The 25,808-nt window shown below is 37.7% G+C and overlaps 1 protein-coding gene across 1 annotated transcript; it reads right to left on the bottom strand.

The window, feature by feature from the left end:
• Window positions 1–9,815: 9,815 nt before the first annotated feature.
• On the bottom strand, window positions 9,816–12,548 carry LOC108865597 (receptor-like protein 35). The gene has a single exon (XM_018642717.2). It carries the CDS (start codon window positions 12,546–12,548, stop codon window positions 9,816–9,818), a length of 2,733 nt encoding a protein of 910 aa, XP_018498233.2.
• Between the last annotated feature and the right edge of the window lie 13,260 nt (window positions 12,549–25,808).

The raw sequence follows: 25,808 nt of genomic DNA, 5'->3' as shown, positions 1-25,808 counted from the left end.
CAATAAGCTTTGCCCTTCTATTAAACATATAAAAGTTTAACACAATAAGTATTCCAAAAAGCTATTACATCAAATGAGTGGCTTTGTGGGCATACTTCCAACAAGCACAACATGAGTTCTTAAATGAGGTTAACCCATGAACAATGGAGGTACAATAACTAAAAACTTGTTTTCAATTTGTCAAATCATTAGGTCATATGTCAACATTATTAATTTACAACTAAGCAATAGTTCATATGCTATTTTCAATTTGTAATGCAACCATATGAGGAAGCAAGTGAAGAAGTAAATGTCGTACCAGAAACATCAAAAATATGGAACAACACACCGACTTTACACCTCGAATGAATTGGCACTTAATATTGGACCTCTCATAACAAAATTGATTGTTGATGTGACACCATGTACAGACCAAAAGATAAAAAATAAAAAAAAAATAGTATCATCAGCAAATGCATTGCAATAGGCAGTAATGGGAATGAAAGAGTCAGTGTTGAAGTCATACAATATTATACATCTGTGAACAAAGCACCTGGTAGCATGGGAAGTTCTATATCAGGCAAGATAGGTCCAAGTGATTTCCCAATTAGACATTAGTACCATCCCAAAGTTTTTGAAAACAATGTAAATGTCCCAAAGTTTTGAAAACAATGTAAATGAAGAAGACTAATAATTGTTAATGGTCAGTAACATGAAAAATGTACAAAAGGAGAACGAAAAACTGAGAATGGAGTTTTCCAAGTTGAATATCAGGTGTGAAGATGCTGAAGTAACTATTGATTTGTTGAATGAATTAGTCAACATTGCTGAAAGTGCCCTGAAAAAGGTACAGTCCAAAAAAGAAGAAAGAAAAAAGAGTACTTTAAGTTGAGAACCACGCTTTGAGAAAGGAAATTGCGGGACTACGTAATGATGATGCTGAAATTGGGGTGCCCCCACGACAATCCATGGTAAGAGGACTAAAAATAACAATGAAAGAAGGTGGTATTAGAAGATTATGAATGTGAACCTTTGGCCAAAAGGATACCAACAAACCATTCAAAAGAGAAGTGTGATAGGTCTTCACCTGTGAAAAAAATTGTTGGTCTCATTACGAAAGAGGGAGGTGTTGGTGATAAACAAGGAAATTTAATCAAAAGAGGAAGAATGAACTTGTTGATGACTACAATAACAAACCAGATGGTACGAACCATAATGAAAATATTCAAACCATGGTTGAGGACCGCAAAAGAAAAACACCAGTGGTTACATTGAATGCCTCACTTAACATCTTGAGTACTAGTGTTGGGAAATGCCTAGAGAAAAAGACATGGAGAAACTTGACAAATATATAGAAAAGAAACGTGAACATTGTCATTAGCAGAGAAGGAGGAAAAAACTTCATTGCCGTCGGAGATAGGGAAGTCTGTTATAACCAAAAGATGAGAGAAGTGAAAGAATTAGTAAATACAAACCATTAAAACATTGATTTGTACATAAGGGTAAATAGGGAAACTAAAAATACAATAAATTTATAAAAAATGAGTTGTAGACATAATTTACTGAACAATTATGCAGGCCAGAAAGAGAGAAAAAGGGTGCGGCAAAGAGAGAAGAATAGAGAGATGTGCAATTATGGGTGTGTTCTATTCCACCCATTGTGCCTTTATTTATGGTAGTAGGGAATATTAATTCCTTACCTTTTAGGATTACAACTCTTAATAGGTAATCTACTCCTAATAGGAATGTAAGATACATTCTCATATTTACTAGGATTTACACAATCACATTCTTATTCTAAATACGACTGCAACACTCGCCCTTGAGTGTGTAAATACTCAACAAACCATCGAATCAAATTCTTCAACAGATAAGGTAGAATAGTTGATGAAGTCATCGGCACAACGGGTGATCGCGAGTCTCAAATTTATTTTGAAGAATGCATTTGTAAAAACTCACAAAAACCTTGCTATGGTAAAACTCAAGGAATGGGGAAAACTCATAGACTAATGAGAAAAGTAAGAAAAATATGCATAATGTCTAAAACGCTCGTCAAACTGGACGAAGGTAGTGAACTTAACACAGTATAATCATCCTGGGATGAGTGCCTCATTAAAACCTAGTTAGGTAGCAAAAACCCAGTGAGAAAAATGCTCCTAATCATAGGGAAAAAAAGTACATTAAGATCATGTGAGTATGCTTTAAGATACTCCCCCTGAGTTAGACATAACTTTTAAATAAGAGAACTACAAGCGATTCAACTTAGATAATTTACGCATACTGATTCCTTGGACGAGCTTCTGAAATGTAGACTTGGGCAATGACTTAGTGAAGAGATCAGCCAAGTTGTCTTGGGAACGGATTGTATGACTTCAATCTCCTGATGCTTTGCTGATGTAGATGTAGGCGTAATATGTCTTGGCGTTGACTTCGTTGATGTATCATGGCTTGGTTGGGTTGATACATGTCGCATAATCTTCATGGATCATCGTCGGGACTCAACAATGGATGAAAACACAACAAGTACTTCGAAATTCTCAACAAGAACTCCTAACCATGTCTCACTTGTGGCGTAGTGAAGTCAGGTGAGTCTTGGAACGATTCGAAGATTTCATAACTAAGGTCATATCGTGGACCTCCAAGATATTACGATATCCCTAACGGTAAAGACATAACCATTTGGGGATTTTGACTTGTGTGGGTTTGATAAGTAACAACGTCAACATAACAAACAAGGCAAACATCATTATGAGGATTAGGGGGTTGAATCCGCTAAGATGCATTCGGATTTGCCTATGTAGTACCTTCAAGGTACGTCTTTAATACCAATTCAGTGGATGCGTGTAGGCATAGTGCTGCATCTTTACTAAGATCAATTGCGAATGAGATGTCCTGTTTAAACACAATGAGCTTAATACAACGAAGCACAAAGTTAAACTTTGGATATGGAATTTCGAATTCCATAACCTCTTCAAGAGTCTCATTTGCATATAACGTATGGACGATCAAATGTATACTCAAAGGTGACACATTCGGAGTGTAGTTTGACTGGTGCACCAAAATACCGTCAGAACAATAATTCAACTTTAGGTTAAGGCATAAATGAGTTTTCCTAAGATCCTTCATCTTAAATTCCATCATCAGGTGCGATGCAGTTTTCTCAAGCTCTTCTGGAGTCTTAGTGAGATTTGTGTCAACGACATAAGCTGTAACTCTAGCAATTTGGAATAAGACGTCATAGTTTAACACACAAGGGCATAATTCATATCCCTGACTGATCAAATAATCACTTAGATAGGTATACCACATCCGTTGAATTGTAAGCAAACGCCTCAAAACAAGTTAAGAGGGTGTTCCGTGGTTTTGGAACTATTTGAACCAATCCATGTAATTATTTTGGAACTTACATGTAAATCTCCGTATCTATATCCCCATGGAGAAAACACTAACCATATTTCATAATGCTGCTATCAATCACAGGACGTTTGAGAGAAACCTTACGCCGTAAGGTGTACATCATATCGCACTATTTCATTCATCTCATAACGTTTCCTTTCCCACATGTAACACAACAGGGTTACCTTGGGCTGTGTAGGAACAACAAGTCCAATACACACTTTGGTAAAGAATTTGACCTAGATTGTAACTTTAGTTATCCAATCAGTTCTACGTTGTCACTTAATCAACGGAACACGATTCGATATTATCGATCAATTCTACGTTGTCACTTAATCAACAGAACATGGTTTGATATTGTCGCTTTTCATTTATATCGGTAACTACCATATAAGTGAAAACATCATCGATGATAATCTCATTTCAATTCCATTTAGCTCATCCAAACTAGTATACTAGACCAAGAACTTTAAATCTCAGGAGAAATCCGCATTAATCTCATGAGATGGAAATGATTTGAAATAGCGATCAAGTGTAGATTCATTTTGTGCCGTGCCTTCCTCTTCTAGGGAAGTAAATCCTACGAACCGAGTGATATGTCGTGCTCTAGGCCAAGACAGATTGATTGGCTATCCGCCGGTGTACTGGACTATTTAGCAGGGGCGTCCAAACCGTCCAACAGGGGCGGCACAACCTCTAGGGATGTTGACTCAACATCCGTAGAGTACGTTTATCCTTGCAGGCATGTTTACAGCTGGTATATGATCTCGTCACTTTAGTTAAATCAGAGGAATACGTCTAGAGCAACATTCTGAAATCTAGAATTTATCGCACTTACTTATCATACATGTGTGATATGAGGATCAAGATGAGACATAGTGGGTAATGTCCATGCAAATTCGCACCGTTCTACAGGAACGTTGAAGTTTTTATCTCCCCTTAACAATGGGAAGACTATTAAAGTGACAACCCACAAATGAGTGGTAAAGAGATAGCGTGCAAGGGCTCTAAAAGAGTTAGTGTGAGGGAGAATCATGATCGACAAAAGATACACATCCTTCTTTGAGGACCCATGGTGGCATACTTTGGCGGCACAACTTGGCACATGGAATGCACACCTAAATGCGTAAATACGAAAATCGTCAGGTTCGTACCCAGTAACAACTTGTAACATCATATAGGTTGGGTGGCAATTGGCCTCATGGCAGACCAACATAACTGCATACAAAGATTGCATAGCCCTAGGCAAAAACCGAAAACTTGGTATGTTCACCAAAATTCAGGTGATCGTTTAAATTGCGCTTTATGATCACTAGTCGTGGCTATTTGGGGTGATTATGGGAATTCGATGTTCAATTAGAAACCCAAAACGACATGCAATACTTTATCGAAAACCTTTGATATAAACTCTCCGGCATTATCCAGTCTCCTGGACCTTAAGGGAAAAATAGGGTGGTGAACCCATAATCGGCCATGAGGTTTAGCAGCAATGTGTGTGGACAAACATGTGACCAGTTTGTCGATTCATCAACCAAAACCATAAGTATTTATATGGTCCGCATTTTGGTTAGATTAGTCCACATGTATTCCTATGAATCCACTGTGAAAAGAGAGTCGTGTCATATCTTTGCGAGGAATGATATTGAAAATCAATTTTCCTAATGAGCATGCTTGGCAAAGTGTGCTTGTAGGCACAATATCCTGTTTTCAGATAAGGAGATGCATTGTAGCATCATTGTTCGACCTAAGTGTCCTAAAAGGTCGTGCCAAAGCAAGTAAACTGCTCAATCACCAAGCTCCAAGCCGGCCACATGTGGTGTATTCCCAGTTGGAAGACAACCCATTGACCCCAAATCAAAGCTTCAGGCTCATTTTTGGAGGTGATGCAAAGATATTTCACTCTATTTTCTTCAATGGTTTCATTTATGATCATTGTCATCTCGAATATCCTTAAAAACTCAACGTCAGGGAGAATTTAAGGTCCCTTAAATGGTGATTCAGTACCATTCATACAACGAGGAGCGTGCCATTGCTCTTAATCAAGTTAGATAGACCTGAAGTCGTTGTTAGAAATGTGATTTAGGTGTAAAGTTATTCATCCAGACAACTAACTTTCTCACATTCCAACCTAATCACGTGTTTAATTGAACTGGTCACATGTACTCACATTCGAGGACAATATCAATAAGATTATTCATAAGTAAAACATACACCAAACTTGAATCCAAGAACATGGAAAAAATGTTCACAAAGTAAACCAAAGTTACTATGGTGGATCCGGCCAACAAGGCCATTCATGTCAAAATTCTGCTCTTCCAACAATTTTTTGTGGAGCAAAATTATTCTCACATATTGACTACTAGAATGGTACTCCTTAACAACATTGGTAGGGGCACGAACAGGTGCATAACTAAATATCTATTCCATCAAGACGGAAAAAGATTCTGCAGGGTTAAAGTTCGGGAATATGATCCCTTATTCTTGAAGTTTTAGGTCTTAGGTGCCAAGGATCACGCTTCGGGCATGATGCCACACCTTGGCAGACCCTGATTCTACCATATGTTTGTGGTAGTAATCAGACCCGAGAATGTGGTAAACTTCCGCTTTCTACACTGCTGCTTCAAGGGCAAGTTAGAAACATGGAAGGATGAGAAAAATATTCTCCAATCAAAATTTGATCAGATTTATAAACTTCAGAATTGTACTCATTCATGGACGTAATCATGGTGTGCTTTGGGCAATATGTCGCATGATCACACGGTCTGTAAGAACGAGCCAAAGAGCCATGAAATCCTCGTTCGGGAGGTTTCCATTGATAATGCTTCGGGCATAAGTTTTCAAATGAAGATCATGGCGGAGGCTTATTCAACTCTTCCTTGCCATTGTTGGCTTCAATGGTTTCTCAACTTCTTGATAGTCAAGTGGAGATTCACATCTTGTACCCCACATAAAGTGATTTCTATTAGAAACGTCCAAATCAGGAAAATCGAACTTGTTACAGTTCGACAATCCACTAAATTGGAGGGAACAAGATTGTGATTAGTGATATGGGAATGAATCAACCATAAGCATCAAAGTTAGAACATTCGAGTTCTAAGACATGGTTTTCATGAAAAATGTCGGGTTTTCATGGGTGTGTTGTTTTATGAAAACTTTGGGTTTCAAAAGCACTAAATTTGAAATTACAAGTTCAATTTAGTTTTAGGAACAATTAGTTCATAATAAGAGGTTCCTGTAAGAAACACATAATGTAATATGCTGATTTAAGTATAGTGGATTTGAGTTTCTTCGGGAACTCAAGTGTGAGAGTTTCGTTACTACGAAAGTATGTGACGGTTCAAAGTATAAAAATAAATTATTGAATCGTTAATGTCCAAAAGTGATTTTCAATTCAATAATTTTGGATTCATTATCAGATTAATAGACTGCAAGTCACTTTTAATTAATTCAATAAATCGGGACCAAACATGATCGATTGTAGAAGCAAAAATAATGACTTCAGGTCATATTCACTTTAGATAGCTTCATGCCAAATAATTAAGAAAATATAGCCTAATGAGGCTTTAACCAAAAACGTCCAAAAATATTTGGGTATGGTTAAGAAGCGGGGGATGCCAAAATATGGCGTCGGGTCGAAAAAGGTATGCAGCCCAGCATGTAATTGCTGGCTGCAATGGGTCCCAGTTCTGCAAGCGGGCGAAGGGGAAGAGGTACGGGTCAGGCTTGGGAAAGGCTGCTGTGCAGCCCAGTTTGCATGCAGGCTGCAGGCGTGCAGCAAAGATGGGCCGGGCTGGTATGCGGGCCGAAAGAGAAAAATATCATAAGCAGCAGGCTTGTGATATGCGGGCCGAGGGCCGCAAGTCTGTCAGGTAAGAAAAGCCCAGCGTGTGGGCTTAAGTTCTTTGCACAGAAAAACCCATATGTGAGCTGCTGTCCTGGCTTGGCTTCAAGCCAGTTGAGCGCGGCTTAACGATTTTTTCTCTCTTTTTTTTTTTCCCGACATATAGGGTTTGAAAAACCCTAATTGCTTCTAATTTATTTTGATACTTTGACTCACAAATTTCACATAACAATTTAATTATGCGATGCATAAAACAAATATATATATTGACAAATATATGAACATATACTATATATATATATATATATATATATATATATATATATATTGGAAGGAAAATGTAAACATAGGAGGTTCATGCATTATGGGGAATGTTTTTCATGCTTCGTGGACGTTTCAAATATCCTTCTTATTTTAAGCGTACCTGATTAGCAGAAAACAAAAAAAACCTTTAAATTTGTAGAAGATCCTTCTCGGAAAGCCGAAATATCTTCAATGTGTTGTATCACGTTCAACAAAGAAAAAAGAAATTGAATCAATAGCATGTAGATCAATTCAATAAAATAATAAATTAACCATAATAAGAATGATTAAAATGTAATACTCTCCTGATTGAAGATCAAACTCTCTTGTTAGCGCAGTGTCAAGAGCGTGCTGATTACGTGTTGTAGGCATAATTTACTGAACAATTATGGAGGTCAGAAAGAGAGAGAGAGGGTGCGGCAAAAAGAGAAGAATAGAGAGATGTATAATTGTGGGTGTGTTCTATTCCACCCTTTGTGACTTTATTTATAATAGTAGGGAAAGTTAATTCCTTACCCTTTAGGATTACAACTCTTAATATGTAATCTACTCCTAATAGGAATGTAAGATACATTCTCATATCTACTAGGATTTACACAATCACATTCATATTCTAAATATGACTGCAACAATTAAATGTGACATGGAGGATTATTTTTAGTTTTTAATCTAACATACAATATTATTGAAAAAATAATCTTTTTTAGGGATTAAATGAAGTTTTCTATTTATCAAATCATTTCTAGGCTTGAAGAGTTTCAATTTGAACAAAAGTCAAAGTTGCTCCTTTAGACAAAGATTTAGGATTTGAGCTTGTGTATAATGATTTTGTATGAACTTGCTCCTGGAAGTTCTTTTGGTTTTTTACCCAATTAAATAGGCGTTTTCGGTATGCCTGGCAAACGGATCGTGTTTGTTGTTTTCGTGTAACACATATTATCTTAACGGGTTGTGTCGTGTCACACCCATTATCTTTACGAGTTCTTAATAGGTCGGGTCATTTTACCCAAAATGTAGAACGACCTGACCCGTTAAGAATTTTTTTTTTCCTTCTAAATTTGCGTATACTACATTGCCACAAAATATTATTTCAAAAACTAATTCGGAACGAAAAAAACCCAATTTTTCACAAACCCTAGAAATGAAAAACCTCAAATTGAAGATACGAAACCAAGTTTGAAAACTAATTTGAAGCAAAGCCCTATATTTTGAAAGTAATTTGAAAGAATTAACAATTACCTAGATTAGAACTCAAGATTCACTCGATCCAGAGAGAGAGAATCAAAGACAAAAGTAGTAGATAGACTAGTGGTGGGTTACTAGGTCGTATGTGGTGAGAATGGTGTGGTGGAGGGAGACTGGAAAGGGTGGTGTAGACTCGTGGTTGGCTGAAGTTAAGGTTCGAGACTAAGATTCGAGAGTTCAGTTCAATGGAAAGAGAGCGGCTGCTTCAATTCAAGCCTTCGAGAATGAGAGAAAGTATGATTTAGGACTGAGAAAAACATTCGACAACCAACATTAAATCTCAATCAATCCAACGATCATCAAATTCTAAATTTAATTTAAAAAATATATATATATATATATATATATATTTCTTTTTACTGGTATAAAATTATTAAATTCTATTGTTGTTAATTATACTATTTTTTCAGTGGTATAAAATTATTAAATAAATATTAATGTTATTGTGTAACGGATTACCCACGTGTATACCTAGATCGACCCGTTATCTTGACAGGTTACTCGATAACCACTCGATTTGTTATCATGTCGATCCAAAAACCTGTTCATTTCGTGACGTGTCGTGTTAGGTTAACGGGTCGTGTCAGAAATTACTAGGCCTAGTTTTCAGGCACAAACTCGTGTGTGAATTTTGTTTTTATGAACCCTTATTTATTGTTGTGTGAACGAACCTCATATATGATTGTTTGAACCTTGGATTGCCTCTAATACATATTAGATAACTCTGATATTTCATGTGAGTTGCTGTGTTTTTGCTTGACTAGCAATTTTGGCAGTTAAACTGTTTCTAATATCTATCTGTTGTTAAATTTGGTTTACTTTCGATAGAATCATGAATTCATGTTCTATTATTACATACATGGCAGGTGATCCTGCCCGGTACCAGTTTCACTTCATCTTACAGTACAATGCCGCCTCTCAGTTGGGTTTGTACTTTTTGTGGAACTAATATACCATATTGCAAAAGGAAGACATAACTTTAAAAAGGAGTACAAAGAAATAATATAAAACAAGCAAAAAACAACACCAAATGCATAACCTTATAGTGGACTTATGAATTTCCTATCATCAGTTTGATGGTTTTAACAATCTCAATAAACCATTCATGCTTCTTTGTGATCACCACATCCGAAAGAACAACTCCCACTACCAACCCACTACCGAGTCCAGCCAAAACAAATTTCCAATCAAATTCAAACAAGCCTGAATCATTTTCTTCGATTCTTGAAGGCAACAGGCGAGGAGCCTTAGGATCTCCGCATTTCTTTGGCAAAGGATCTCCACACAATCCAGGGTTTCCTTCATATGAACCGCTACCGAATGAGATAAGTTGGGTTCCATGCGGTATTGGACCTGTCAAATTGTTGTTAGAGACAATGAATATGGCAAGGAATGTAAGCTGCGTGAGGCTTTGAGGGATTTGTCCTGAAAGCTTGTTTTGTGAAAGGTCCAGTGATTCAATCCGTCTTAAATTCCCGAAAGATGATGGGATGGGACCAGTTAGGAGATTACCAGATATATTGAATGAGATCAGCCCCTCTAGGTTCCCAATAAATTCAGGAATCCTCCCTTCAAATTTGTTGCTTGAGATGTCAATCACTGCAAAGGCTTCTTGAATCTTCGAATAATGTCTCTCCACACTTTTGCTAGTTATTGTGATTGAGTAAAATGTATAAAAGATTACCTTAAGACTAGGAGCATCAATAGTTGTGTCTACCTTCATATATGTTGACTGGTTTCGAGTGACACCCCTCATGACATTCCCGGAAAAGATGTTTTGAGACGGAAACTTGCCTCTGAAACTATTAAAAGATAGATCCAGAATTCGCAACGCAGGGAAATATTCAACATTGTCATGATCAGGTTCCTCTATCAGACCGTGGAACGCGTTCTGGTGCATTGCCAAAAGTTTTAACTCTGGAAGAGCCCCCAACCATAAGGGAAAAACATCGCTGAATTTATTGTGTGACAGATCAATAAACTCAAGTGTCATGCAGTTCCGCAATGACCTTGGTAGTTGCCCTCGCAATTGGTTATAACTAACATCAATCAACCTCAGACTGCTTGTGTTGGTGTATGTTTCAGGAAGAAAACCGCTGAAAGAGTTGTTTCCAAGTTTTAAAACTCGCAGATCAGCGCTGAAGTTTCCAAGACAGGGGGGAAGCGTTCCGCTCATATTGTTGTTGGAGAGATCAAGGAGCTGAAGAGAAGTCATACTACAGATCAATGGTGAAATTGTTCCATTTAGATTGTTGTTTGCAACACGATAGTGAACTGTGTGTGGTGGAGGCATCGGTAGCGGCCCATGTAGCGTGTTATTCTGGAGCTCTAAAAATTGTAGGTTAACCCAAGGAAAGGCATTTGAATGCTGGACAATGCTTGAAAGGAAGTTGTGAGAAATGTCCATGTACGTCAAAGTCTTTGTGCTTGTGTTCAACATCCATTTTGGTACTTCACCATGCAAATGGTTGTAGGAAAGGTCCAAGTACTCCAATGTTTCTTGATACTGCAGGAAACTTGGGAACTCTCTTATGTTGCACGAACCCAATCCTAGAAAGTTTAACTTTGGAAGTAGGCTTGCATTCGTACTTTCTGTTTCTGTAAAAAATTTCAAACTGTTACGAGATAGTTTTAATTTGGTGAGCCCTTGTAACTTATGAAACATGTGGAACTCCACTGTACCAGTCAGATTATTATCAGTTAGATCTAATGCCTCGAGATTGATGAGATTGGATAAGGAATTAGGAATTGGACCGGTTAAATGATTTGAAGACAGAAAAAGTTTGGTGAGGTGGGTGAGATTTCCAATAGAAAGAATTTGACCCGTTAATTGATTTGAAGACAACGAAAGTTTTGTGAGGTGGGTGAGATTTCCTAGGGAAGGAATTTGACCGGTTAACTGATTCGAAGACATAGAAAGTTTTGTGAGGTGGATGAGATTTCCTAGGGAAGGAATTGGACCGGTTAATTGATTCCTAGACAGAGAAAGTTTCGTGAGGTGGGTGAGATTTTCTATAGAAGGAATTGGACCCGTTAACTGATTTGAAGACATAGAAAGTTTTGTGAGGTGGGTGAGGTTTCCTAGAGAAAGAATTTGACCGGTTAACTGATTCCTAGACAGTGAAAGTTTCGTGAGCTGGGTGAGATTTCCTAGAGAAGGAATTAGACCGGTTAACTGATTTGAAGATAGAGAAACTACTGTGAGGTGGATGAGATTTCCTAGAGAAGGAATTGGACCGGTTAACTGATTCGAAGACAGAAATAGTTTTGTGAGGTGGGTGAGATTTCCTATAGAAGGAATTGGACCAGTTAAATGATTCAAAGACAGATCAAGGGACGACAATTTGGTCAACTGTGAAATTTGGGATGGGATTTGGCCAGAAAATAAAGAATTAGAGAGATTAAGATGCATGAGCCTAGGGAAATTCCTAATGCTAGTAGGAATTCGAGAGTAGTTGAAGTGGTTGTCAGCGAGGTTCAGCACTTGAAGCTGAACAAGCCAGAAAAGGCTGCTGTTGGAGTTGATAGAGCCCAGGAGACAGCTGCTACTAAGATCAAGGCCAATAACATGACCCGTCCTCTCGTCACACACAATGCCATCCCATGCACAGCAGTTGCCATTTTGTTCCTCAGCTAGTTTCCATTGCAAAATCTTTGGATAATCGTCATCAGAATACAAGGCAGATCTGTTAATGATGAAGCTTTCCTTGAATTGCAGCAAGGCAGTCCTCTCATCGTCGCGACAAGATTGCTGCAATGAGGAAACTGATGAGCTAACAACCATGAGATGAAACAACACAACTTTTGAAAGTATATAACACATATTGGACACAAACAAGCACCGGCGGGATCCCATTGTGTTTTGTTCTGCACTCTTTGATATTAGCAATTTAGCATGGGAGTGAGGTTGTGAGAGAGGTTTTTTTTATAGACCAGTGGTAGGGGTTCCGCACCTTACTGTGTAAAACTTTTCTAATATGAAATGTGTATCACGATTAGGAGGGTCCATTGTTTTTCCACTATCGACTATGTTGAGAAAAAAAGTTTGTACACAAGATGTAGATAAATAATTCACTCGACATAATTTTACCTTCGTACATGTTTTCAAAAAGGGTTTTACTAATTTGAGTTCGATCCAGTCTAGACTATGAGTCTATTAATTACAATTCTTCGTTAAAAAGGAAAAACCCTTTGATTGCAATATGAATAAATTGTGACTTGGAGATTTGGGTTTTTGTTTGATTTTGCAGCTACACCTAAGTCATGCCCTAGATTGCCTACGTACCATTTGCGAGGGATCAAGCCACTCGTAGTTCATGTATGACTTGGTTTGAGTTTTTCAATGGGTGAATGACCCACTAAAAAAAAAAGAAAGGTTTTGTGTTTGGTTTATTTGAATTTGTTTGAGTGAATTTGGCTGAATGAACCACATATTCAATTTGGACTTGTGGTGAATTTGGTTGAATGAACCAGGAATTCAATTTGGTATTCTGGTTTTGCGATTACGTCTAGGATGTGGTACTAGACTACTTATGTCTCCTTGGCGGAGTCATATCAACATAGTTCGTTATTTTCAATGAGTGAATGACTCACTAAAAAAGAAAGATTTGTTTACTTGGATTTGGTGCCTTACACAGTTTCAGCTTGTGCAGGCAAGAAGCGTTTGATGCCTTGTGCAGTTTTAGCTTGTGCAGGCAAAGACTTTGTGCCATTTGGAGCAACTTTGTACTATTTGAGATTTGATGTAGTTTTGTGTCATTAGAAATTTGAAGCTGCTTTGGGCCATTTAAAATTTCAAGCGACTTTGTGCTATTTCATCGTCAAGTCCAATTAATAGACGTCTTTGCGATGATGATAGGCCACCGATTGAACTTGATATTTGAACTCGGCTTGATGCCTTGAGTTTGAAAGGAATTATGGGATGACATTTTTCATTTCCATATTTTTCCTATTCTGCTTGTAGGTGGGCACAAGCAAGTGAATATGCCATCCAATGGATGGTGTCGCACTCGTTAAGTTGCTAGGATTTAACTGTACGACCAGGTTGACGTATGGCCATAACTTGAAATAACCCCCAAGGATATTGTTGGTTTATCCTATATCCACTTCAAAGTCTTTTATGAGAGTTTGCCCATAAGCTTGTTGATGTTAAAGAACAATGTTTGTGTTAAAATTTCAGTCTTGGAAAGGTTCGGAAGTATCTGGAACAAAAAGTGGATGTGAAACGGAAAGTCCGATTTCGTTACAAAACTTAGATGCATTTTTGGACTAGTAAATGACCTCGGATGATTAAAATCCAACGTGGTGTCATTTCCTTTCCAAAAAAGTATCGCAGACCCAATTCGAAGATCGGCCGACAAAGTTACAAATTCCAATTACATCCTTTTTCCATATTAAAACATTGATTGGTTAAACGTTTAATTAGGGACTAATTAATTATTTTTTAAACTCCAAATTATTTCAAACAGTTGTGGCTGTTTGAATTAAAATCAAACAGTTACACCTGTTGTGAAACGTTATCTTACTGCTTATATATTTACATCAAATAAGTCAATTTGCATACTCATTCATGCAGACTTCTTAAGAGAGAAACACACATAAGTTTGCCATAATCAAAGTTTCGATGCTGAAACTTTTATCATAGATAATTGAATCTTGGTGGAGTAGACGCCTATAGAACTACAAGCATTGCGTAGGGGTGAAATTCTGTTTCAAGGACATTGCAAATCTGCAAAATCCGTTAGTTCATTGCATTTTGTATTTTTATTCTTGTGATTATATTCATATCTATTTCGTAAGTATAGTTACTTTTATTAGAAATTACTTTTCCATTAACTTAATTGATTCTGACTGTTGTTCCGCCAACAAAGCTTTCATGGGTTTATACCACTTTTATTGTCAAATAGAATTAATGGCATTTGCATTGTAAGCCTTTGCTTTCGAGACCTCCGTCACCATAACATGATTCGAGAGGACCATGGGTTTAATTCATTGCTTTCCTCTTTTACATTTTTCTTTGCTTGTGATTAGATATAAACGAGGGGATATGTGTGTGGGATTTAGCAGTTTTATACCACTTCACCCTTAAATAAAAGGGAATTTTACACAAGTACTACCTGAACTTGAAAGCATGTGTGCAAATACCACCTAAACTTTCAATTTTGTATTTTTACCACTTGAACTTTATCAGTTGTTGGAATCTACCACTTACCGTTACTTTCCATCCATTTTGTGGTTAAAACATATCACCTGTGGGGGCATTTTCATCAATTAACTTTCTAAATTTCCTCAAATCACTTTATATGAAAGAAACTGATAAACCAACATCAGGAGGAAGGGTCTTTGTTGTAGCAGGATAGAAGGGTTTCATGGAGAGAAAGGAAAACAACGATGTTTGATGAAGCACAAGTATTGGTATTTAGTATATGCCTAATTTACCTGAACTTATTTGTTACAATTGATGAAGCACAAGTTTACTATGGGTGATTTATGTTTTTTTTTAACTTTATGGAATTACAAAAATCATGAATCTATCGTTATGATGAAAAAACTAGTTTTACATGCCACAAAAAACACCGGATAGTCATCATTTTCCCATCACACCAATTATTTTACCCCTCTAAGAAGAGTAGCAACCAGAATTTTGATTCACAAGTTGTTCCCTAATCTACACAGTTGGAGGCCTGACGTTGTTCATCAGTTGGTTTGCCATCCCACAAATAAACTGTTTTAGGACTATGCAATCATAACTATAGCATAATCAATGAATTTATGTAACCCCTACAAGTGACATGCTTTAATGACAAAATGGATGGAAGGTAACGGTAGATGGTAGTTTCCAACAACTAAGAGAGTTCAAATAGTTAAAAACTACAATTGAAAGTTCAGGTGTATTGGCGCACATGCTTTTAAGTTTAAGTGGTAATTGCACAAAATTCCCTAAATAAAATTGATGGATATTTTTTATATACCACCCATTAAACTTTGAGTTTTGACCCTCTTCCCCTTTTTATTGCGGCTTGTCTCTTCTTCGAATGGGACTCTTGTCCGTGTGAATTAACCATACGACAACTCCGTAGATAGGAGCTGACAATTGACTTGACTTAGGGGGTAGGAGGAGCCGTTTGGCTGCTTCTTTGCTCCTCTGTGTTCAACTTCAGAATGCTTGCGTTCACTTCTATACGTAGAAGCACTTTAGTTAGTCATCTTCATCCATTAGCGGACATGTAATTAAAGAAAGTTGAGGTTCCATCATAAAACCAATTGGCAATAAGAGGAGTAGCTCAACCTCTTATAAGCCCATGCAAGGTCCCTCCTTCCATCAATGTGGAAATCATTCTCCACACGCCTCCTCACGTGTGACGAATTTCAAGCCTAATGCGTAGACAACACAACCGGGTGACGTTAAGCGCGTGTGGCCGTTTGGTTTCACACGTGGGACAAACTGCTCTAATACCATAAAGAAAATTGAAGTTCCACTATAAAACCAATTGGCAATATGGGAAGTAGCCTTCTTCCATCAATGTGAGACTCATTCTCAACAGTAATTACTACAAATGAAGACATCTTTTTCTTTAAACATGGCTGCACCATCTTTCAAACATAGCTGCTGCTTTTGACATTTAGTTAAGCATGGCTGTTGTGCAGCATCCTAGGATTCCTTCCATAACAGTTGCCTCAGGAGAACTTTCACACGGAGGAGGGACCAACGAGTACTTGTTGCTTCTGCTTTCTGTTTCTTTTGAATTTCAGAAAAGCCTTTTCCATGGGATTGGAATCCCACCCCAATGCTTTTTCTTTTCTTTTAAGTTCAATGAACCATTTTGGAATCCCATACAAATACATCTTTTTGGTAGACCTGGCATTCGTGTCGTGTTTCTCGTGTTCGTGTCATTTTCGTATCATACCCGATAGCTTAACGGGTCGTGTCGTGTAATACTTGTTAAAGTAAATAGGTAATATGACCCGACCCGAAATCAACCCGTTAATATTATCAGGTAATATGACCCGACCCGTTACCCGTTAAGAAAATTATATTTTAAATCAATAAAAATGAAAAGAAAAACATAATTTGGCCCAAAAAAATGTAAAACATAATACTAAATTAGTATATACATATTAAATTTCGGAGTTGACCCCTTAATGAACGTTGTAAAGTTTTTCATTACGTGTGATTACATTTTTCACACTTATTATTATTAATTTTTCACTCAAATAAATAACATTGTTCATGAGATTTTTAAAAATCTACACTTATTTATACTTTCATCAAGTATAACATAAGATTTTATGGTGTCCACTAGTGTAAATATTTTAAATTGAAGATCGAATTCATTCATTGTATTCATATAGGGTCAATGAGTGTAGCTGTAAAAAATCATCAAAATCGAAGTTAAAATAACCATTAAATCGTAATATTTCGTTTATAACCGTCGAAAAGTTTTGTCTCATTACTTGATCTCTAAATGTTTTTTTTTTTCAATTTTTGGCGTATGCGATCTCAAAGCATATATAAACAAGTTTGACGGTTGGATCGTTGAAATTAGTTTCGTAGGATGCGTATCCCATCAAAACGATAAATTCACTAACACTTAAGAGTTTATTTATACTTTCATCAAGTATAACATAAGATTTTGTGGTATCCACTAGTGTAAATATTTTAAATTGAAGATCGAATTCATTCATTGTATTCATTTAGGGTCAAGGAGTGTAGCTGTAAAAAATCATCAAAATCGGAGTTATAATAACCATTAAATCGTGATTTTTCGTTTATAACCATCGAAAAGTTTTGTCTCATTACTTGATCTCTGAATGTTTGTTTTTTGCAATTTTTGACGTATGCGATCTCGAAGCATATATAAACAAGTTTGACGGTTGGATCGTTGAAATTAGTTTTGTAGGATGCATATTACATCAAAACGATAGATTCACTAACACTAAAGAGTTTATTTATACTTTCATCAAGTATAACATAAGATTTTGTGGTATCCACTAGTGTAAATATTTTAAATTAAAGATCGAATTCATTCATTGTATTTGTTTAGGGTCAAGGAGTGTAGCTGTAAAAAAATCATAAAATCGGAGTTAAAATAACCGTCAAATCGTGATTTTTCATGTATAACCGTCGAAAAGTTTTGTCTTATTACTTGATCTCTGAATGTTTTTTTTTTTTGCAATTTTTGGCGTATGCGATCTTGAAGCATATATAAACAAGTTTGATGGTTGGATCGTTGAAATTAGTTTCGTAGGATGCGTATCTTATCAGAACGATAGATTCACTAACACTTAAAAGTTTATTTATACTTTCATCAAGTATAACATACTAGTGTAAATATTTTAAATTGAAGATCGAATTCATTCATTGTATTTATTTAGGGTCAAGGAGTGTAGCTGTAAAAAATCATCAAAATCGGAGTTATAATAACCGTTAAATTGTGATTTTTCGTTTATAACCGTCGAAAAGTTTTGTCTCATTACTTGATCTCTGAATGTTTGTTTTTTTCAATTTTTGGCGTATGCGATCTCGAAGCATATATAAACAAGTTTGACGGTTGGATCGTTGAAATTAGTTTCGTAGGATGCGTATCACATCAAAACGATAGATTCACTACCACTTTAAGAGTTTATTTATACTTTCATCAAGTATAACATGAGATTTTGTGGTATCCACTAGTGTAAATATTTTAAATTGAAGATCGAATTCATTCATTGTATTTGTTTAGGTTCAAGGAGTATAGCTGTAAAAAATCATCAAAATCAGAGTTAAAATAACCGTTAAATCGTGATTTTTTGTTTATAATCGTTGAAAAGTTTTGTCTCATTACTTCATTTTTGAATGTTTGTTTTTTACAATTTTTGGAGTATGCGATCTCAAAGCATGTATAAACAAGTTTGACGGTTGGATTGTTGAAATTAGTTTTGTAGGATACGTATCCCGTCAAAACGATAAATTCACTAACACTTAAGAGTTTATTCATACTTTCATCATTTTGATGGGATACGTGTGACATCCCACATTGCCCAGGGGTGATCCTTAAATGTATATTCCCATCCCTACCTAGCACGAGGTCTTTTGGGAGCTCACTGGCTTCGGGTTCCGTAGGAACTCCGAAGTTAAGCGAGAAGGGGGCTAGAGCAATCCCATGATGGGTGACCCATCGGGAAGTTCTCGTGTGAGTTCCCAGAAACAAAACCGTGAGGGCGTGGTCGGGGCCCAAAGCGGACAATATCGTGCTACGGTGGTGGAGCGGGCCCGGGAAGTGGTGCCACCCGGGCCGGGATGTGACAATTTGGTATCAGAGCCTAACCCTGGCCGTGGTGTGCCGACGAGGACGTTGGGCCCCTAAGGGGGGTGGATTGTGACATCCCACATTGCCCAGGGGTGATCCTTAAATGTATATTCACATCCCTACCTAGCACGAGGCCTTTTGGGAGCTCACTGGCTTCGGGTTCCATGGGAACTCCGAAGTTAAGCGAGTAGCGCACGAGAGCACTCCCAGGATGGGTGACCCATCGGGAAGTTCTCGTGTGAGTTCCCAGAAACAAAACCGTGAGGGCGTGGTCGGAGCCCAAAACGGACAATATCGTGCTACGGTGGTGGAGCGGGCCCGGGAAGTGGTCCCGCCCCGGGCCGGGATGTGACAATTTTATTGTGACATCCCACATCGCCCAGGGAAGTGATCTTTAAATGTATATTCCCATCCCTACCTAGCACGAGGCCTTTTGGGAGCTCACTGGCTTCGGGTTCCATGGGAACTCCGAAGTTAAGCGAGTAGCGCACGAGAGCACTCCGTGGATGGGTGACCCATCGGGAAGTTCTTGTGTGAGTTCCCAGAAATAAAACCGTGAGGGCGTGGTCGGGGCCCAATGCGGACAATATCGTGCTACGGTGGTGGAGCGGGCCCGGGAAGTGGTCCCGCCCCGGGCCGGGATGTGACAATTTGGTATTAGAGCCTATCCCTGGCCTGAAATGTGCCGACGAGGACGTCGGACCCCTAAGGGGGGGTGGATTGTGACATCCCACATTGCCCAGGGAAGTGATCCTTAAATGTATATTCCCATCCCTACCTAGCACGAGGCCTTTTGGGAGCTCACTGGTTTCGGGTTCCATGGGAACTCCGAAGTTAAGCGAGTAGCGCACGAGAGCACCCCCTGGATGGGTGACCCATCGGGAAGTTCTCATGTGAGTTCCCAGAAACAAAACCGTGAGGGCGTGGTTGGGGCCCAAAGCGGACAATATCGTGCTACGGTGGTGGAGCGGGCCCGGGAAGTGGTCCCGCCCCGGACCGGGATGTGACAATACGCATTGATGTTATACTTAATGAAAGTATAAATAAACTTTAAGCGTTAGTGAATCTTATCGTTTTGATAACTTGGAATAAATATATTAATTATTTATATATTTTAAGTGTTAATTAGACTATGTTTCAATTATTATGTGATGGTATTTAATAATAAAATTACTTTTATTTTTTTTATTACGTATTTTATTTTATTCAAGTTAAAATGTTATAAGAGATATATATAAAAAAAAAAAAAAAAAAAAAAAAAAAAGCTGATTATTTTTTTTCTTTGGGTTAAACATTAGGCGGGAAATGGATGGATATAGGTTGCAAAATTTCTCAAACATTAGGTGGGAAATGGATGAAACTCTTGAAATATTAGGCGGGAAATTAATTATTATAATTTTTTTATGTTTTTGGTATTTTTAAATTACTTGATATTTTTATTTTTAATGTGTTTTATGATTTTTAATCTCAATCTTTGCCTATAATATATTATAAAAATAAATAAATAAATAAAACTTAAATTTTAAAATTTATATAAAATAATAGAATAATAATTAATAAACAATATATACATATTCATTATATCTATTGCATTTTATAGTAAGTTTTTTTTAGTAGTTTAAAAAATTAAAATCATCAAAATAGCATTTTTCTTATCGTGTCGAAACAGGTTACTCGCGTGTCACTTTCGTGTAAACCTGTTAAGGACCCGTTATTAACGGGTTATTATCGTGTGACCCGATAATGACACGATTAGTTATCATGTTGACCCGAAACCCGTTATTTTCGTGTCGTTTACGTGTCTGTTAACGGGTCGTGTAATAAATTGCCAGGTCTACTTTTTGGGATGAATGAGTTTCACCTTTCCAAGAGTTTTAATGCTTTTAACAACCTTGGCAGCACATCTGTGGAATGTGGTCCCAGAATTTCGTTATTTAATTACGTATCTAATTTTTTTTTAATTCTGTATTTCGTATTTACATTATTTTAATTTTAATTTCTGTTAAATTTAGAATTTGAATCGTATGGTTACAAGGTATGAATTTTCGTAATTAATCTTTTAAAATATGTACTTATTTCAAGGTCACAATTAATATTTTTGAATAGAGCTCGATCCCACGAGTGCATAGCCAAAAGGCGTTTGCAAATCGGAGCTATAATGAAGAAGTTACCTTGAAGTTAAATATAAATAGTAATGTAGGAATTTCTATAAATGGGATTGGAAAGGACTAATCAGAGAGGCGATGGCCCCATTTATTGGGGGAAAGAACCAATAAGAAGGGGAAGAGCATGCCTAGTTGGCGGATCCCACATTATCCACGTGCAACCTGGTCTCTGACTTGGTTCTTGCACCAAATTTCCGACCCTATTCCGACGAACTGAGACGACCCACTACCAGCAAACAACTCAGCGGCTTGCCATCTTGCAATTTCACATCAACTCGAGTCGATTTGGCCCTGGTTCACAATGAACAGAGTTGTTAGGCTTCCACGGGTGCACATCGGTGATCTCACCATTGCCATGACTTTCGTCATCGTCCATCACCACCATCTAACTCCTCTCGACGTCAGGAGCAAGACCCAAGAAAGGATCGAATCATTGGAGGTCGGGGGACGTTGAATCGAAGATCACACATTTCTAGGGTTTCCGGTGAACTATGTTGGAATTCAGGTGTTTCCTGGCCGAATTAGACCTCGTCCTAGGTATGAAATTCATCATTGTGACTTATTGTACCAGCCTGTGCAATTGGGGGACAATCAAAGATAGTCAGAAACTCAGGTTTTCGTTCATAGTAACCACTGTGCGTGACGGCACGTGGGGGACTTTGGTGTATTGGATTTTTGGACAACCAGACGTTCTCAATGTCTTGGGTCTGGCTCCAAGTTCGCTTGTTGAACATTAAACGATGGTTCGATTATTTTGATGTAAGGGAAAGCATACCGCCATTTGAATTTCATTGTTAATGTCGATCTGACCGTTAGATTGCTATGAAATATAAAAATGTTATCGTATGTAGTATATGAGGACCATAAAGACTTTGATGGTCTTGTGTTGTAAAGAAACGAGTCAAAACCTTCATGTCCCTCGTTTTTGAGTTAGGGAGGATTGCCCAAAGTATCGCGGAGGAAAAGCAAGTCATACGGAATGTTTTGTTCTTTTTCCAATAGCTCATCGATGCTTGGTTTGGTATTATATTGAGTGTTTCTAGTGTTGATGAGATGCTTCCCTAGGTGCTAAGTGTTTCCTTGGGCACTAAGAAAGTGTTTCCCTGGGCGCTGATGAGTGTTTCAATTGGTGTTGACGAGTGTTTTCCCTTAGCGTTAATGAAGTGTTTTCCTCGATGCTGATGAGTGTTTCCCTAGGTGTTGATGGGTGTTTTCTGCACTGATTCTGAGGGCTTTGAGGAGTATTTGTTAAACTAACAAACACTGGAAACAACTGAGTAATCACAATAAGTTATGACTTGCACGAATGATGCATGGTGTGGAAGCTAAAAGCTCAATAATTTGGCATGAGAGAGAGATTGTTCTTGGCTGTATGGTATCGAAGTAGCTTGGTTTCTAATGGTTTGGTGGTTTTGCAAAAGTTAAGGAAGATTATTGGAAGGCTGAGGATGAAAGGAAGACTTTTCTATAAAGAACTAGTGTTTCCTACACTTAGAGGAAGCTTGCCCTATGTGGTGCATTCTTACCCTTGTCGTTCTTTTACCATCGGGTGGTTATTCTTTCTCCTCTTTACAACGTGATGTATTGTATTTATAGAAACATGGATCTTTCTAGGCTCCAGCTGGAGAATCTCTTGGTTTCTTCACCTTTTCTAAATCAACAAAGTCTTCCTTCATCTTTCCATGGCTACAGGTACAAGTTTTCTTTTTGCTATAACATTGCACATACTAAGAGCCCCGTGAAGCCTATTTGAGCACACTGTTCAAAGTTTCTCCTTTCCTGGACCAAGTCTCACAACACTTTTCCTAGACCAAGTCCCCAACATAAGTCCATCTTTAGTAACGCTTTTCCCTACTTTCTCTCTTCCATTTCCTATGTGAGCTTGGAAATGAAGGATTCCTTTCTACACAATAAAAAGGGTGCACAGCTCTAGATAAGCATGTGATTTGGTTAGCATGGCTTTGATTTTTAGTTATTTCTTAAGTACTCTAGTTGGTTTGCAAGGGAAAGGGTATGGTTAAAGTTGTTCTCTCTCAAGCATTCCCACATGAAGCCAAAATCATGGGCTTGGACTTTTGGTGGTCCCAAGCAGCCAAAAAGTCTTCCATAATTCTCATTGAACGTGGGCGCAATGAACTTCTGTAATCATCCACACCACAAACCACTTGGTAAGCCCCGTTAAGTGGCTTGGGCTTATTTAAGCATGGCGTGACTCGTATTCTAATATTAATGAATTAATATACAATACGGCTTGGCATGATAAATATGAAGTCCAATAAACTATTATTTTATTAACATGGCATGATCTTAAATTTGCATACTCTTCATTTTGTATTTATGCATAGATCCAAGCTTGGCTTGTGATGCTTCCACAACAATTGGTTTTGAGACATGATTGAGCTTGTAGATGACATTTTTAGGCCCCAACATTAGCCCCTTAGAATATTTGGGCTATGAAAGAATTGAATTAGGCCAAAGAGTCAAACCCTAGCCCAAAACTCCAAAGTATGTTCTACTCGATGCGGCTATTTTCTTGCAAGCAAACTGAGACAACATGGTGATCTCTTTCATAGTTTCCCGTGCTTAGCTCATTCTCCTAGTGAAACTTTGGGTATTCCTGTTGGTTAATAGGTAGCAGTTTATGCTCTTTTTTTTTTCTTAAGGCAAATCCCCATTCTTTCCCAACTTCCCCTTGTTGGTTTCCTTAGGGAAATTAGGCTTATGCTTCCTGCAATTTAAGTGCTTATGGGCATGGTGGGAAAGGAGAATAATAACTTGAAATAAGAGCATGGATGCAGGGAAGTTCCCTCAATATCATCTTTGTAGGCATGGCACTCTAGCATAAGTCAGTTGAACTTTCACGCTATAATAATTTCATCCCTTCTGTGCTTGGTCATCATAAAATCCTTGGCATGTCGAGTTTTGGCTATAGTAAAGGAAGTTCGGGTCATAATGATCAAAGTTTGCTCATGCAGAAAGTTTACATTGATATTGTAAATATTTGCTTGGACTATCTTTGGAAAGCATAATTTTGAATTTTGACTGTGATTTCTGGTGAAAATGGCAAGTAGAAAGGGTAGTCGCTTAAAGTTACTGGTGGAAAAGGGTTTTTTTAGATATGAAGGCACGAGGCTGCTTAGCATGTAAAATGTAGTGGAATAAGTTGGATAGGGAAACAACTAAATATAGGCAGGGAAACGATAGTTATAGTAAACAATCGACATGGTGTTTGGCAACCAACTCAAACCTAAAAGGAAAGGTTGTGGGCATTGTTGACTTTGCAATGATTGAATTTTTGGAATTACATGGGGCTGACAATACTTGAGGCATGCTAGAGCATATTGCATGTTAGGAATTCTTGAATCAGCATCCTTGCATGGCATGATCCTTCCCTCGGGAAACTAAACCCATGCTTCTCCGTAGTTTTTGGCTTCGGAACCCTGTGTGCCTGCCTTTTGTGATTTTTCTTCTTACTTTTAATGTGTGTGTCACACGATTGTTACAAAGCCCAGCTTGATTGCTTGTTGATGCTTTCTTGAGTAGGCTTAGTTTAGGTGCATTGTTTAGCTTGGCATGATTGCTTGGTTGTATGTAGCTTGCCCTTTTGTTTGGACATTTGTATAGCATGTTTTCCTTTAGTTAGAATTTTAATCTTTTTCCCAGCTTGTTGGCATGACAATGGCTAGGGAAAGGTGTATATGTTTGCATGGTAACATGTAGGGAAACTATTCTCGTGTCAAAGACTGTTTGGTCATGAGTTCCTACGCATATTGCATTGAGAAGCTCGCTTTATTCTTCTTTCCGGCAGTAAATGTATATGCTTGTAGTGGAGAATGTATATTCTGTGGGCTGAGGCTCGAGCTATTCATGGAAGTTTAGATCCAAACATGACCTCAAACCTATATTTGAGCATTAGTGAATATATTGGTCATATGATGAAACTTCTAGCATGTAAGTTAACTCGTGTAGTGAGCAATTCATATGAGTTCACTTCATCACGTACCTAGTGGGCATGGTAAGCATTGAAACCATGAAATAAAAATGTGTGATCATCTATAGAGCGAACAATGCAAGTTTTAATTATTAAACGATAATTAGACATGATAAGTATGCGTGGAGAATGAATTTACGTAGGCTTCTGCACTTTCTTGACAAAACAAACTAATACACTCCAAATTAGAAATTAGGTGAATTAATGGCATGGCATATATAAACGCAATAGTACTTTGTATTAGGAGCATGCTTTATGTGTATAACGAGCAATTCATGCACTAAAGATAGGCATGTGAATGACTTCGTAAGCATATGGTAATGAAATGAAATCAATGGAAGATAAGGTTTAAGGATTTTCTTATCTCTTGGGGTAGACATAGGTGATGCAACTGAGGTCTAGCAACGACAGCGGCCAACATGAATAACTTCCTATCAAGATTGTCTTCTGGACAATCAGCTTGTTTTCCTAAGATGGTGGCCATGGGGCCTTTTGCTTTTCTAGTGCTAGGAAGAACACGATAGCCTTGATGCCTTATTTTCTATTCTTCATTTTGTTTAAACTTCAAATTTGAGGATGAACTTGGCTTACTGATTGAG

The sequence above is a fragment of a genome, unplaced genomic scaffold (genome assembly GCF_019419815.1).
Source record: "Pyrus x bretschneideri cultivar Hongxiangsu unplaced genomic scaffold, Pyrus_bretschneideri_v1 Contig157, whole genome shotgun sequence".
Taxonomy (NCBI): Eukaryota; Viridiplantae; Streptophyta; class Magnoliopsida; order Rosales; family Rosaceae; genus Pyrus; species Pyrus x bretschneideri.
This window is presented reverse-complemented; position numbering and strand designations above follow the sequence as displayed.